The sequence below is a fragment of the Silene latifolia genome, chromosome Y (genome assembly GCF_048544455.1).
Source record: "Silene latifolia isolate original U9 population chromosome Y, ASM4854445v1, whole genome shotgun sequence".
Taxonomy (NCBI): domain Eukaryota; kingdom Viridiplantae; phylum Streptophyta; class Magnoliopsida; order Caryophyllales; family Caryophyllaceae; genus Silene; species Silene latifolia.
The window spans coordinates 195229367-195243114 of NC_133538.1; the positions used below are offsets into that span (position 1 = coordinate 195229367).

The 13748-nt window shown below is 39.3% G+C and overlaps 1 protein-coding gene across 1 annotated transcript; it reads right to left on the reverse strand.

Annotated features, from left to right (window-relative positions):
* Positions 1–586: 586 nt before the first annotated feature.
* On the reverse strand, positions 587–13543 carry LOC141629745 (uncharacterized). Its single transcript, XM_074442702.1, has 4 exons — positions 12417–13543; positions 12228–12309; positions 11896–12176; positions 587–1157 (listed from the first exon to the last, which is right to left on the reverse strand). The coding sequence occupies exons 1-4, from the start codon at positions 13541–13543 to the stop codon at positions 587–589; spliced, it is 2061 nt and encodes a 686-aa protein (XP_074298803.1).
* Between the last annotated feature and the right edge of the window lie 205 nt (positions 13544–13748).

Sequence of the window (13748 nt, forward strand, 5' to 3'; positions counted from 1 at the left end):
ATTCGCCCGGTTTGAACTTGCTTTTCAAAACTTGATAAGTAACACACTTACCCACGATATTGTGAACATCTTTTTGCAATCGTGTCCATAAGAAATGCTCTTGCAAGATCTCCACGGTCTTTGCTACCCCAAAATGACCAGCTAGCCCTCCACTGTGAGCCTCCCTTACAAGTAGTTCCCGGATAGGATGCTTAGGAACACAAAGTCAATTTCCCTTAAAAAGAAAACCGTCTTGAATCAAATACTCTCCCTTAGCCCCTGATTTTCACTCAAGATATATTGTACCAAAGTCTCCATCTTTAACATAGTAATCTTTCAAAGTTTCAAAGCCCAAAAGACGAACATCAAGTGTGGACAGCAACGTATAACGATGAGATAAAGCATCGGCTACAACATTACTCTTCCCATCTTTATATTTGGATGAAAAGTGAAATGATTGTAAATATTCAAGCCATTTTGCATGCCTATGATTCAACTTCTGCGGCCCATTAATATACTTCAAGGATTCATGGTCGGAATGCGATATAAAATGGTTAGGACGGAGATACTGACTCCAATGATCAAGAGCCCGGACAATAGCATAAAATTATTTATCATAAGTGCAATAAGTCAATCGAGCACCACCCAATTTCTCCGAGAAGTAGGTTATAGGTCTTTTCTCTTGGATCAAAACAGCACCTATACCTACGCCACTAGCATCACACTCAACCTCGAATGGTTGAGAAAAATCGGGTAACGCCAAGATAGGAGCGGTACACAACCGTTCCTTAATCAGTTCAAAGTCCTGTTTAGCTGCCACGCCCCATTCAAACCCGCCCTTCTTTAAACACTCCGTAATAGGGCTGGTTATGGTGCTAAAATTACGAATGAATCGTCGATAAAAAGATGCAAGCCCATGAAAAGATCGTACCTCACTAACTGTATTAGGTTCCGGCCATGATCGAATTGCTTCGATTTTTGATTGATCAACCGAGACACCACCCTTGGACACCACGTATCTCAAGAAAACCACGCTCTCCACTAGAAAAGAGCACTTCTCTCGCTTCCCATAAAGTTTCTGATCACGCAATGTTTTGAACACTTGTCTCAAATGTTCAAAATTCTCATCAATACTCCTGCTATACAGCAAAATATCGTGATGATAAACCACAACAAATCTGCCCAAGAATGATTTAAGTACCTCATTCATCAATCTCATGAAAGTACTCGGAGCATTAGTAAGACCGAATGGCATGACAGTCTATTCATATAATCCATGCTTCGTTTAAAAGCCGTCTTCCATTCATCACCCTCACGCATCCGAATATGATGGTAACCACTTCTAAGGTCGATTTTTGAGAAGATAACCGAACCATGAAGCTCGTCAAGCATATCATCAAGTCTCGGTATTGGAAAGCGATATTTGATGGTTATGTTGTTTACAGCACGGCTGTAACACCCCGTAATTTCGGACCGTTATTATATTACGGAAGTAATTTATTAATCAAGTTGAATTTAATATTAATGTATTTGAAGTAATAATAAATAAATGAAATATAATTCTATTATATTTTGAAGTAAAGTATTTATTTTGATAGTTTCGAAATGTTTAAAAATAGTTTAAACCATGTAAAAACCTTTTATTTCGAAATAAGGGCATATCGGGAAAAATGGCAATTCTTATGAAAATTGGGCAAACGATTTTGGAAATGGGTCATATGAGTACTCAATCTTCTTGTAATCTCGTGTTTAAGAACTTTGGCATTATCGGAATTTGCATTTGACAAACGGTTCTAATTATCATCGAAACGAGCCAAAACCGACTAATGAAATTCCGCCAAAAATCCCGTCTCCTCTCTCCTTTTGGGCGGCACCACTACTCCCTCCTTCCCTTTGTTTTTTTTTCTTTTCCTACTTCACTCTCCTTGAACATTCTAAAGCCTTCTAACTAAAAACACCATTTCTATACTAAAACCTAAGCTTTCTAAGGTGATTTTCATCATAATTCACTCATTTCTACTCCAAATTTCATAAGGATTACATATTTGGAATCCTCTCTTCATTTCCAACATCCTAGTATGTATTAAATTCATTTGCCCTAAATTTATTTTATCCACCATTTTTAGGGTTTTGATTTTAGTGCTTATAATTGTGTTTTTATTGTTTGTTTAGGTGAAGATTTAGAAGACGAGTTTGGAGACTCGTATATAGTTGAAGATAGTGGCTATCATGTATATTAGGGTTTGGTTTTCAAGGTTCTAATTGCTCATTCTTAGCTTAAGGTAACATATTTCGAGTTACTCGACGAATAAATGTCATATTCTTTGCTTTTTGTGTGATTTTGTGTATGTTAATTGAGTGGTTTGTTTCACATGAAAATATGGGTTAAATTCATGTCTTTTGTAAGTATAAGTTCACATATTAGTATGGAAATGAAGTGGGAATGGTTAATTGATGCTTAAAACGGTGTTAAAATGAACAAAAACGGAGAAACGGGGGATTAGGGGTGGCGGCCCAGTTGGCCCAGCAGGCCCGGCAGGCCCATGCAGGCCCACGGCAGCCCTGGGTTGGCCCGGGTCGGCCCGTTGCTTGTTTGCGCGATTTTTCATGCGTTGTTCGTCGTTTCGGGTTATTTAATGTTATATTTAGTATAAGTAACATATGGGTAATCATATGAAATGAATAATGTCAGTAGTAAATATAATGTTGATGGTAAAATTATGCTTATATTGGTAGTTTGCACATGTTAGGATAGGTTATGAGATGAAATTGTAATGAATATGCTTGAAATGAATTTTATAGCGATAATTGCAATGTTTGGATGATTATGCCGAAAACTGAGCCCTTAGTCCCTTTGACTGAATCGATGTCAATCAATTGTGTGATTGGTCAGCCGCGATTGAACCCGTACCTGTCGCAGGGCTGGGGTTGCGGGTAAAAATTCGGTTGGATGAAATTATTGTGTAAATGGGATAATTGGCCTTATTCTTGTTTTAGGCCATCTATTATGTTTTTATTTCACATGTGTTGTTAGTTGATTTGAATGGTTTCTTATATTGTAGAAACGGCCCTAGATTCCCTGAAACCTTTAATATTGTTAATATTGCTTGAAATGGAATTGGTATTGAATACTTCTTGCAGGTTGTTGTGTTTGTCATAGATAGGTCTTTATAGTCTTTGGCGAGTGTATGTTCACTGCTTAATAGCCTTTGTGTTCCTGACTTGGTGGGTTTATATCCAAGTTGGGGCATGACCTCGTTACTTATTTTGAGAGTAAGTGGTCAGCTTAAGTACTAGCCAACCCTTTGGTGGACTCCTTAGGGTATTCACATGGTTTTATAAAATTGTGGGTCTTGGGTGCGATGGTGTGTATCCGCATGTCTAGGTCTGCGCAGATTTAGGACTAGGGTTGTGTTGTGTCTTGGCCATGTTTTGCTAGAACCTCTGAGCCAAGATACCGGTTCGATTACCTTCCCTACCTCGTGGTATAGACTCGAGTTACAGAGTGACTATTGACCGTGCTAAGAACTTATGCCTGTCTTTGATATATTGTCCTTTCTTGTATGGTGACTTTATGAATTGTAATAGGTGAGATGCAAGCCGGTTACAATTGATAAAGTTTGGATTACTGTTTGTTATATGTTTCACATGATAGTTCGAATTGGTCAGCTTAGTGTTCATATGTTAGAATACTCGATAATTAAATTATTTATGATGTTGTTTACATGTTTACATGTTACATTAAATATGATATTTCGTGGCTGGGAGGACTCGAAGTTACTCCCCACTGAATTGTGGCTTTCGTGTTTGTATAAAATGCGATTGACAGGTTGATGATGATTAGATGGGGTACACGGACGAGCTAGTGAGCAAAAGAACCTTGGACTTAGTTTGGTTATATTTTGTAGTAACCCTTTAAACATATGGTTGTGTTTATATTTTGGAGGGACATATGTCTCCCTCTTTTACTTTGGTTTGTATCACTTTATTCTCGCGACTTTAGCAATGTTATGTAAATTAGTTTGTTAGTATTTGCAGGTTTTGGCACTCTTCATTTGGAAATGTTTGTGAATGGTTTAGAAAAGTTTTAAAAATTACAGGTTTTATCTAGTTGAACCAATTACAAACATATCCTGTCAGTTTTTCTGTAGAATTTACGTGTTTTTTTTTTAACGCTAAAAATGAGGGTGTCAGAGTTGGTATCAGAGCTTGTTGCTCCCGACGCACGTTTGTGCACCCCACTTAAAATCACTTGACCTTTAAATAATAAACTTGAGAGATGGGTAGGATGGGTAGATTTAGGATTTTATGTGGCTTTGTTTGTGATTGCTAATTGTTAGGTACTAATTAAATTTTCTCTTTTGTAAGATGGCTCCGCCAAGAAGAGTTGATGATGCTATTTTACAAGCTCTTACTCAAATCCTCCAAAATCAACAAAATCAGCAGAATCAACAAGCTCCTCCTCCTCCCCCGCCTCCTGAGGGTACTCCAGGCACCTATACTTGGGTGGCTAACCAATTAACCCGAAGCAACACTCCCACTTATGGTGGAGAAATTGATCCAGTTGCTCTTGCGGGGTGGTTTCGAGAGTTAGAGAAAAGCTTTACGTTGTATGATGTTAAGAAGGAACATAAAGTGAAGCTGGCATCTCACTTCTTAGTAGGAGAAGCAGATCGATGGTGGTCTATGGTGGGCCCTCTTGTTTCATCCGAACCGGGTTTTTTTTGACGGGAACGTTTCAAGGAATTAGTGGAGGCCCGATTCTATCCGCAAGAACTTAAACAGCAGAAGTTGAAAGAATTCATGGAATTAAAGCAAGGAAGCCTTCCTGTTCAGGCCTTCACTGATAAATACAACGAGTTGGCTCATTATGCAACTAGATTGGTGAAGGATGACAACGAAAAAGCTTTCTTTTATCTTGAAAAACTCTCTCCTAAAATCAAAAGCATGGTCCGACGGGACTCCACCAGCTTTGTTTCAATTTACAATGATGCTTTATGGGCTGAGAATTCACTGAAAGACATTGAAAATGAAGCTCGTGCAACCAGTTCCAGTCTTGGCAAGAGGCCTTTATATCCATCTTCTAGGCCCTATACTCCTTCGCCCAGGTTCACCTCTTCTCCCTCTTACCCAAACAAGAGGAGATTTGATCCTACTGTGCAAGTTAACCGGGGTGGTCAATCTTCGGCTTTTAACAACAATAAAGGTGCTAAAGACCGAGTGTGCTATAACTGCAAGAAACCAGCACATCCTGGTAAATGCTTCGTTGATCCTATCATATGCTTTTCTTGCAACAAACCGGGCCACAAGGCCAATGTTTGCCCGGAGAAGAAAGTGACGGCTCCTACTACTCCTGCTGCCCCAGAGAGGCCGAAAGGCCGGATTTTTGTCATGAGCCGAGCAGAAGGAGAGGCACACCCTGATATCATTACTGGTACATTTTCTATTTTTGATGTTCCTTGTTTGGTACTATTTGATACGGGTGCCTCTTTATCTTTTATTTCAATGAAACTCTCCGATAAGTTATCACTTGAATCATCACATGGAGAAAGCACATCTGTATCCTTACCCTCTGGTGATGTCTTTTCCTGTTCTAAAATCTATCCGAGAGTTCCTCTATCTATGGCGGGATCAATATTTCCAGCAAATCTTTTCCGATTTCCGCTTGAAGAATTTGATGTCATTTTGGGCATGGATTGGTTACATACTTATCATGCTCGATTTGAATGTCGGGACCAGAAAATAATTCTTACAAGCCCTTCAGGTCACCGTGTGTCTTATCAAGTGGTTAAAAGACAAACCGGTGTTAAATTAATTTCTGCTATGAAGTTTGTCAATGCGATGAAAAAGGGTCATCAAGCCTTCTTGTGTATGGTGACTACTTCAAATTCTTCCTCTCTGCCTTCTAAAGAGAACGTTCCGGTGGTATGTGAATTTCCCGATGTTTTTCTTGATGAGCTACCGGGAATTCCTCCTGAAAGGGAAGTTGAATTTACTATTGATCTTATTCCGGGTACCGGCCCTATTGCTAAAGCTCCTTATAGACTGGCACCGTCTGAAATGAAAGAGCTGAAGGCTCAGCTGGATGATTTGATTGCCAAAGGTTTTATCCGACCTAGCTCTTCACCTTGGGGTGCTCCTGTTCTCTTTATAACGAAGAAGGATGGATCTATGCGGTTATGCATAGATTATCGTGAACTTAACCGGGTTACTATCAAGAATAAATATCCTCTTCCTAGAATTGATGATCTTTTCGACCAACTCCGAGGTGCTTCCACTTTCTCTAAAATTGACCTTCGTTCGGGCTATCATCGATTCCAGTCCAGAAGTCGACATTCCTAAAACCGCCTTGACGAGATATGGTCATTTCGAGTTTATAGTGATGCCATTCGGATTGACCAATGCTCCAGCAGTATTCATGGATCAGATGAACCGTACTTTCAGAGAACACCTTGACAAATGCGTTGTAGTGTTCATTGATGACATCCTGATCTATTCTAAATCTGAAGAAGAACATGCCCAACACCTTCGTGCTATTTTGGAGATTCTGCGCCGTGAAAAATGGTATGCTAAATTCTCTAAATGTGAATTCTGGTTACCTAAAGTGACTTTCCTTGGGCACGTCATTTCGAAAGAGGGCGTTACGGTAGATCCTGCCAAAATCGAAGCCGTTGTTAATTGGAAAAGTCCGACCAATGTTTCTGAAATCCGTAGTTTCCTTGGCTTGGCGGGTTACTATCGGCGGTTTGTGAAGGATTTTTCAAAGATTGCTAGACCGATGACTCAGTTGCTGAAGAAAGGGTCTAAATTTGTGTGGTCTGAGGAGTGTGAAAATGCTTTCCAGGAATTGAAAAAGAGGTTGACTACCGCTCCGGTGTTGACCTTACCTGAAGAAGGTGTGGACTTTGATGTTTACTGTGATGCTTCTAAGCACGGTATAGGTTGTGTCTTGATGCAAAAAGGAAAAGTCATTGCGTATGCCTCTCGACAGCTTAGAGTTCATGAAGTTAATTACCCGAGTCATGATCTTGAATTAGCTGCGGTGGTGCATGCTTTGAAGATTTGGAGACACTACCTCATTGGAGTCCATTGCAACATCTACACCGACCACAAAAGCCTGAAATACCTCTTTACCCAAAAAGATCTGAACATGAGGCAAAGAAGATGGTAGGAATTGGTGAATGACTATGATGCCGACCTAATTTATCATGAAGGAAAAGCTAATGTGGTGGCCGATGCTCTTAGCAGAAAATCTTGTCATTCTTTGAATTCTTTTCGGGAATTACCTCTTGAACTTGCTTTAGAACTTCAAAAATTGGGAATAAGCCTTGTAAAAAGGGGCTCTAATCATCTTAATGCCATGTCAGCCGAACCTGAATTCTACCGTGAGATCCGTGCTTGCCTTCCCGATGATCCTACTTTCAAATCCATTCGAGCTAAAATTCAACTTGGGCAAGCTAAGGATTGTAAGATTGATGATGATGGGTACCTTCGTTATCATGGTAGAATCTATGTTCCGGAGGCAGCTGATTTGAGAAAAAGAATTCTTGATGAAGCACACCTCTCTCCTTACTCCGTTCATCCGGGAGGTACTAAAATGTACAAAGATTTGAGATTACAATTCTGGTGGCCTAGGATGAAGATTGAAGTTATGGAGTATGTCAGTAAATGCCTCACCTGCCAGAAAGTAAAGATAGAGCATCAAAAGCCCGGGGGTTTGCTTCAACTCTTGGATGTTCCTCTTTGGAAATGGGAGTCTATTTCCATGGATTTTGTGATGGCTTTACCCAGGACTTCCACTGGGAAGAATGCTGTTTCGGTGGTTGTGGACCGATTGACTAAGTGTGCTCGGTTTATTCCCATCAAAGAGACCTGGAGATTAGAAGTTCTAGCTCGTGTCTATGTGGATGAAGTAGTACGCTATCATGGGGTTCCTAAAGATATAGTTTCAGATCGGGACCCTCGATTTTGTTCTCGTTTTTCGGATTTCGCATTACAGGAGGCCTTGGGTAGTAAACTATTGATGAGCACTGCTTTTCACGCCGCCACTGATGGTCAAACCGAGAGAACAATTCAAACTTTAGAGGATCTTCTTCGTGCCTGTGCCTTAGATTTTCAAACTTCCTGGGAGAAATGTTTACCTCTGGTTGAGTTCTCTTACAACAACAGCTATCAAGCCTCCATTAAAATGGCACCATATGAAGCTCTGTACGGTAGAAAATGCCGTACTCCAGTCTGTTGGGATCAAACCCAAAATGTTCCAATGTTAGGACCTGATTTGGTGACCGAGTCCATTGAACAAGTTAAAATCATTCGGGAGCGGATGAAAGCCGCTCAGGACCGTCAAAAATCATATGCTGATGTCCGTCGTCGACCACTTTCTTTTGAGGTTGATGATCACGTATTCCTTAAAGTGTCACCGATGAAAGGGGTGAAACGGTTTGGCTTAAAAGGGAAGCTGAGCCCTAACTATATTGGACCTTTCCGGGTGATTGAAAACATTGGTCCTGCTGCTTACCGTTTAGAATTGCCCCCAAATCTGAGCAAGGTTCACAATGTCTTCCATGTTTCTCAGTTGAGGAAGTACATTAGTGACCCTAGCCATATCATCCAAGAAGAGATTCCTGAATTGGAGCCTAACTTGGCGGTTGAAGAAAGGCCAATCCGGATTCTCGAAAAAGCCAACAAGCAACTTAGGAGCAAAGTTGTACCTCTACTCCGTGTTCTTTGGCGTTGTGGAAATGTCGAAGAGGAGACTTGGGAGACTGAAGCTTCTATGTTAGCTAAATATCCTGAATTATTCTCGTAAGGTATTCCTTTTTCTTACTCTTTTTCCGCGTTACTAAGCCGTATTTAATCATAATTAGTAAAGATATTATTCTTATTATAGAACTTTAAACTAAAATTTTGAAAATGCTTTTATGATTTTTAATGGTTTTAACATTAATAAGTGTTAAATCTCGTTATTGGAGACGTCCCAATAATGGGTTTTCTCATTTATTGGTGTAGAAATATTTTTATATCTTGATATGAAATGTGGATGTTCTTGTCTGATCAACAAGAGTATTACCGTTTCATTGAAAAGATACCTATATTTTTCTTATGATTATATTATTAAGATGTTGTTTACTATAATTTCTCCTTCTAAGTTTCGAGGACGAAACTTTTTTAAAAGGAGGGGTGATTGTAACACCGTAATTCGGACCGTTATTATATTACGGAAGTAATTTATTAATCAAGTTGAATTTAATATTAATGTATTTGAAGTAATAAAAAATCAATGAAATATAATTCTATTATATTTTGAAGTAAAGTATTTATTTTGATAGTTTCGAAATGTTTAAAAATAGTTTAAACCATGTAAAAACCTTTTATTTCGAAATAAGGGCATATCGGGAAAAATGGCAATTCTTGTGAAAATTGGGCAAACGATTTTGGAAATGGGTCATATGAGTACTCAATCTTCTTGTAATCTCGTGTTTAAGAACTTTGGCATTATCGGAATTTGCATTTGACAAACGGTTCTAATTATCATCGAAACGAGCCAAAACCGACTAATGAAATTCCGCCAAAAATCCCGTCTCCTCTCTCCTTTTGGGCGGCACCACTACTCCCTCCTTCCCTTTGTTTTTTTTTCTTTTCCTACTTCACTCTCCTTGAACATTCTAAAGCCTTCTAACTAAAAACACCATTTCTATACTAAAACCTAAGCTTTCTAAGGTGATTTTCATCATAATTCACTCATTTCTACGATTACATATTTGGAATCCTCTCTTCATTTCCAACATCCTAGTATGTATTAAATTCATTTGCCCTAAATTTATTTTATCCACCATTTTTAGGGTTTTGATTTTAGTGCTTATAATTGTGTTTTTATTGTTTGTTTAGGTGAAGATTTAGAAGACGAGTTTGGAGACTCGTATATAGTTGAAGATAGTGGCTAGCATGTATATTAGGGTTTGTTGTTCAAGGTGCTAATTGCTCATTCTTAGCTTAAGGTAACATATTTCGAGTTACTCGACGAATAAATGTCACATTCTTTGCTTTTTGTGTGATTTTGTGTATGTTAATTGAGTGGTTTGTTTCACATGAAAATATGGGTTAAACTCATGTCTTTTGTAAGTATAAGTTCACATATTAGTATGGAAATGAAGTGGGAATGATTAATTGATGCTTAAAACGGTGTTAAAATGAACAAAAACGGAGAAACGGGGGATTAGGGGTGGCGGCCCACTTGGCCCAGCAGGCCCGGCAGGCCCATACAGGCCCACGGCAGCCCTGGGTTGGCCCGGGTCGGCCCGTTGCTTGTTTGCGCGATTTTTCATGCGTTGTTCGTCGTTTCGGGTTATTTAATGTTATATTTAGTATAAGTAACATATGGGTAATCATATGAAATGAATAATGTTAGTAGTAAATATAATGTTGATGGTAAAATTATGCTTATATTGGTAGTTTGCACATGTTAGGATAGGTTATGAGATGAAATTGTAATGAATATGCTTGAAATGAATTTTATAGCGATAATTGCAATGTTTGGATGATTATGCCGAAAACTGAGCCCTTAGTCCCTTTGACTGAATCGATGTCAGTCAATTGTGTGATTGGTCACCGCGATTGAACCGTGCACTGTCGGGTGGGGTTCGGGTAAAAATTCGGTTGGATGAAATTATTGTGTAAATGGGATAATTGGCCTTATTCTTGTTTTAGGCCATCTATTATGTTTTTATTTCACATGTGTTGTTAGTTGATTTGAATGGTTTCTTATATTGTAGAAACGGCCCTAGATTCCCTAAAACCTTTAATATTGTTAATATTGCTTGAAATGGAATTGGTATTGAATACTTCTTGCAGGTTGTTGTGTTTGTCATAGATAGGTCTTTATAGTCTTTGACGAGTGTATGTTCACTGCTTCATAGCCTTTGTGTTCCTGACTTGGTGGGTTTATATCCAAGTTGGGGCATGACCTCGTTACTTATTTTGAGAGTAAGTGGTCAGCTTAAGTACTAGCCAACCCTTTGGTGGACTCCTTAGGGTACTCACATGGTTTTATAAAATTGTGGGTCTTGGGTGCGGTGGTGTGTATCCGCATGTCTAGGTCTGCGCAGATTTAGGACTAGGGTTGTGTTGTGTCTTGGCCATGTTTTGATAGAACCTCTGAGCCAAGATACCGGTTCGATTACCTTCCCTAGCTCGTGGTATAGACTCGAGTTACATAGTGACTATTGACCGTGCTAAGAACTTATGCCTGTCTTTGATATATTGTCCTTTCTTGTATGGTGACTTTATGAATTGTAATAGGTGAGATGCAAGCCGGTTACAATTGATAAAGTTTGGATTACTGTTTGTTATATGTTTCACATGATAGTTCAAATTGGTCAGCTTAGTGTTCATATGTTAGAATACTCGATAATTAAATTATTTATGATGTTGTTTACATGTTTACATGTTACATTAAATATGACATTTCGTGGTGGGAGGACTCAAGTTACTCCCCACTGAATTGTGGCTTTCGTGTTTGTATAAAATGCGATTGTGGGTTGATGATGATTAGATGGGGTACACGGACGAGCTAGTGAGCAAAAGAACCTTGGACTTAGTTTGGTTATATTTTGTAGTAAACCTTTAAACATATGGTTGTGTTTATATTTTGGAGGGACATATGTCTCCTTCTTTTACTTTGGTTTGTATCACTTTATTCTCGCGACTTTAGCAATGTTATGTAAATTAGTTTGTTAGTATTTGCAGGTTTTGGCACTCTTCATTTGGAAATGTTTGTGAATGGTTTAGAAAAGTTTTAAAAATTACAGGTTTTATCTAGTTGAACCAATTACAAACATATCCTGTCAGTTTTTCTGTAGAATTTACGTGTTTTTTTTAACGCTAAAAATGAGGGTGTCACAACGGCTATCAACACACATACGCCATGAACCATCTTTCTTTGGAACGAGTAACACCAGAACAGCACAAGGACTCATACTTTCACGCACATAACCCCTCTCCATCAACTCATCAATTTGCCTTTGGAGTTCTTTTGTTTCTTCCAGATTACATCGATAAGCAGCCTTGTTTGGAAGAGTTGAGCCCGGAACAAGGTCAATTTGATGTTCAATGCCTCGAATAGGAGGCAAACCAGCGGGTAATTCATCGGGAAACACATCCCCAAACTCTTCAAGCAAATCGTCAATTGGGTTATGATCCTGCAAAACAACATTAGCACTCGAATTTTCTTTAGCAACAAGCAAATAAACTTGCTCTCCATGATCAATGGCATGCTCCACATCCCGTTCTCCAATCAACATAGCAGCATGGGTCTTTGCTTTCGGTTTGAACCTAAAGCACGAACAGCTTGTGGTAACATGGGTTTAAGCACAATTCGTTACTCATTACTCCTCCCTCTATGCAACACATCCCGGTCATATTTCCATGGTCGTCCCAACAAAATATGACAAGCATCCATGGGAATAACGTCACACAACACCTCATCGACATAGGAACCCATAACCAAACCAACCCGGGCCTGTTTTGTCACCTTAACGCTGCTACCATCATCTAGCCAATGTAACGCATATGGGTGTGGGTGTTTAGTAGTCACAAGACCCAATTTTGACACCATTTCAGAATAGGCCACGTTGGTACAACTACCCCCATCGATAATTAGACTACACCACTTATCATTTACTCGACACTTGGTATGAAACAATTGGTTTCTTTGCTCCGAATCAGTAGGTATATTCTTTACTTGCAAGGTTCGCAAAACCCGATTTGTGTCGTAAATTGGTCCCTCATAATCCTCTACTAACTCGTCCTCTTCCTCACCTTCATTCAGATTAAACAGTTCACCCAACCGTTCCTCCTCGGCCAACAACTCATCCCTACACTCTACCGCCTCTCTCAAGGTCACGACTCTTTTATTTGGACACGTACTTTGATAATGACCGAAACCGTGACGTTTGAAACAACGGACTTTGGACAGATTAGTCTCCTTGGTCGTGGTCCTTGGGGTAGTGTTTGGTGGTGCAGTGGCTTTGTTAGGACTCACAAACGAGCTACTAGGTGTTTCGGTTTTAGGGATTGTTTCAGTTTTGGTCCATGACTTATTCTTTTCCGAATCTGAACTCGACCCTCCCTCATATTTAGACTTCCCTTGTGACTCCAATTTCAAACAAAGACCACAAAGAGTATCAAAATCAGAATAGGGGTATAACTCAACAGAACTAGCAATGTTATAATTCAATCCACGCAAAAATCTAGACATTTTCTGTTCTTCTACTTCCTCCAATTCGCCCATCAAACATAAGTTTTCAAATTCATCAATATACTCACTAACACTTAGTTTTCCTTGTCTCAAATCAGCAATCTTACGATATGTAGCTAACCTATGGGTCGTTGGCACATACCTTTTACGAAGTTTATGTTTCAGAGACTCCCAAGAATCAATCTTTCCTTTCCTCGAGCGCACCCTCTTGGCCTTCAACCCTTCAAACCAAAGAGATGCTCCCTTGCTTAATTTCAGAATTGCATACTTGAACCTTTTCTCGTCATCCAATTTTTTGAAATCAAACATACGATCTATCTTCCGTTCCTACTCCAAATAGGCCTCGGGATCAGCCCCTCCAACGAACTCAGGTAGTTCGTTAACCTTGAACGGTTCAGCCACCTTTTCAAAATGCCTTGGTTGCCACATATCATCCCTTTCTTGGACATTTCTCAAGGCATCACCGAGTTGCTGCAAAAAGTTAGGATTATAAAAATCCATAGATAAATAAGGA

Coding starts and splice junctions, on each gene's coding strand:
- LOC141629745 (XM_074442702.1), bottom strand. CDS start 13,543: ATGTTTGATTTCAAAAAATTGGATGACGAGAAAAGGTTCAAGTATGCA. Junction 12,310..12,416: donor ATGGATGCTTGTCATATTTT/GTTGGGACGACC, acceptor TTCGTGCTTTAG/GTTCAAACCGAAAGCAAAGA. Junction 1,158..11,895: donor AAAGATGGTTCATGGCGTAT/GTGTGTTGATAG, acceptor ATTCTTGGGCAG/ATTTGTTGTGGTTTATCATC.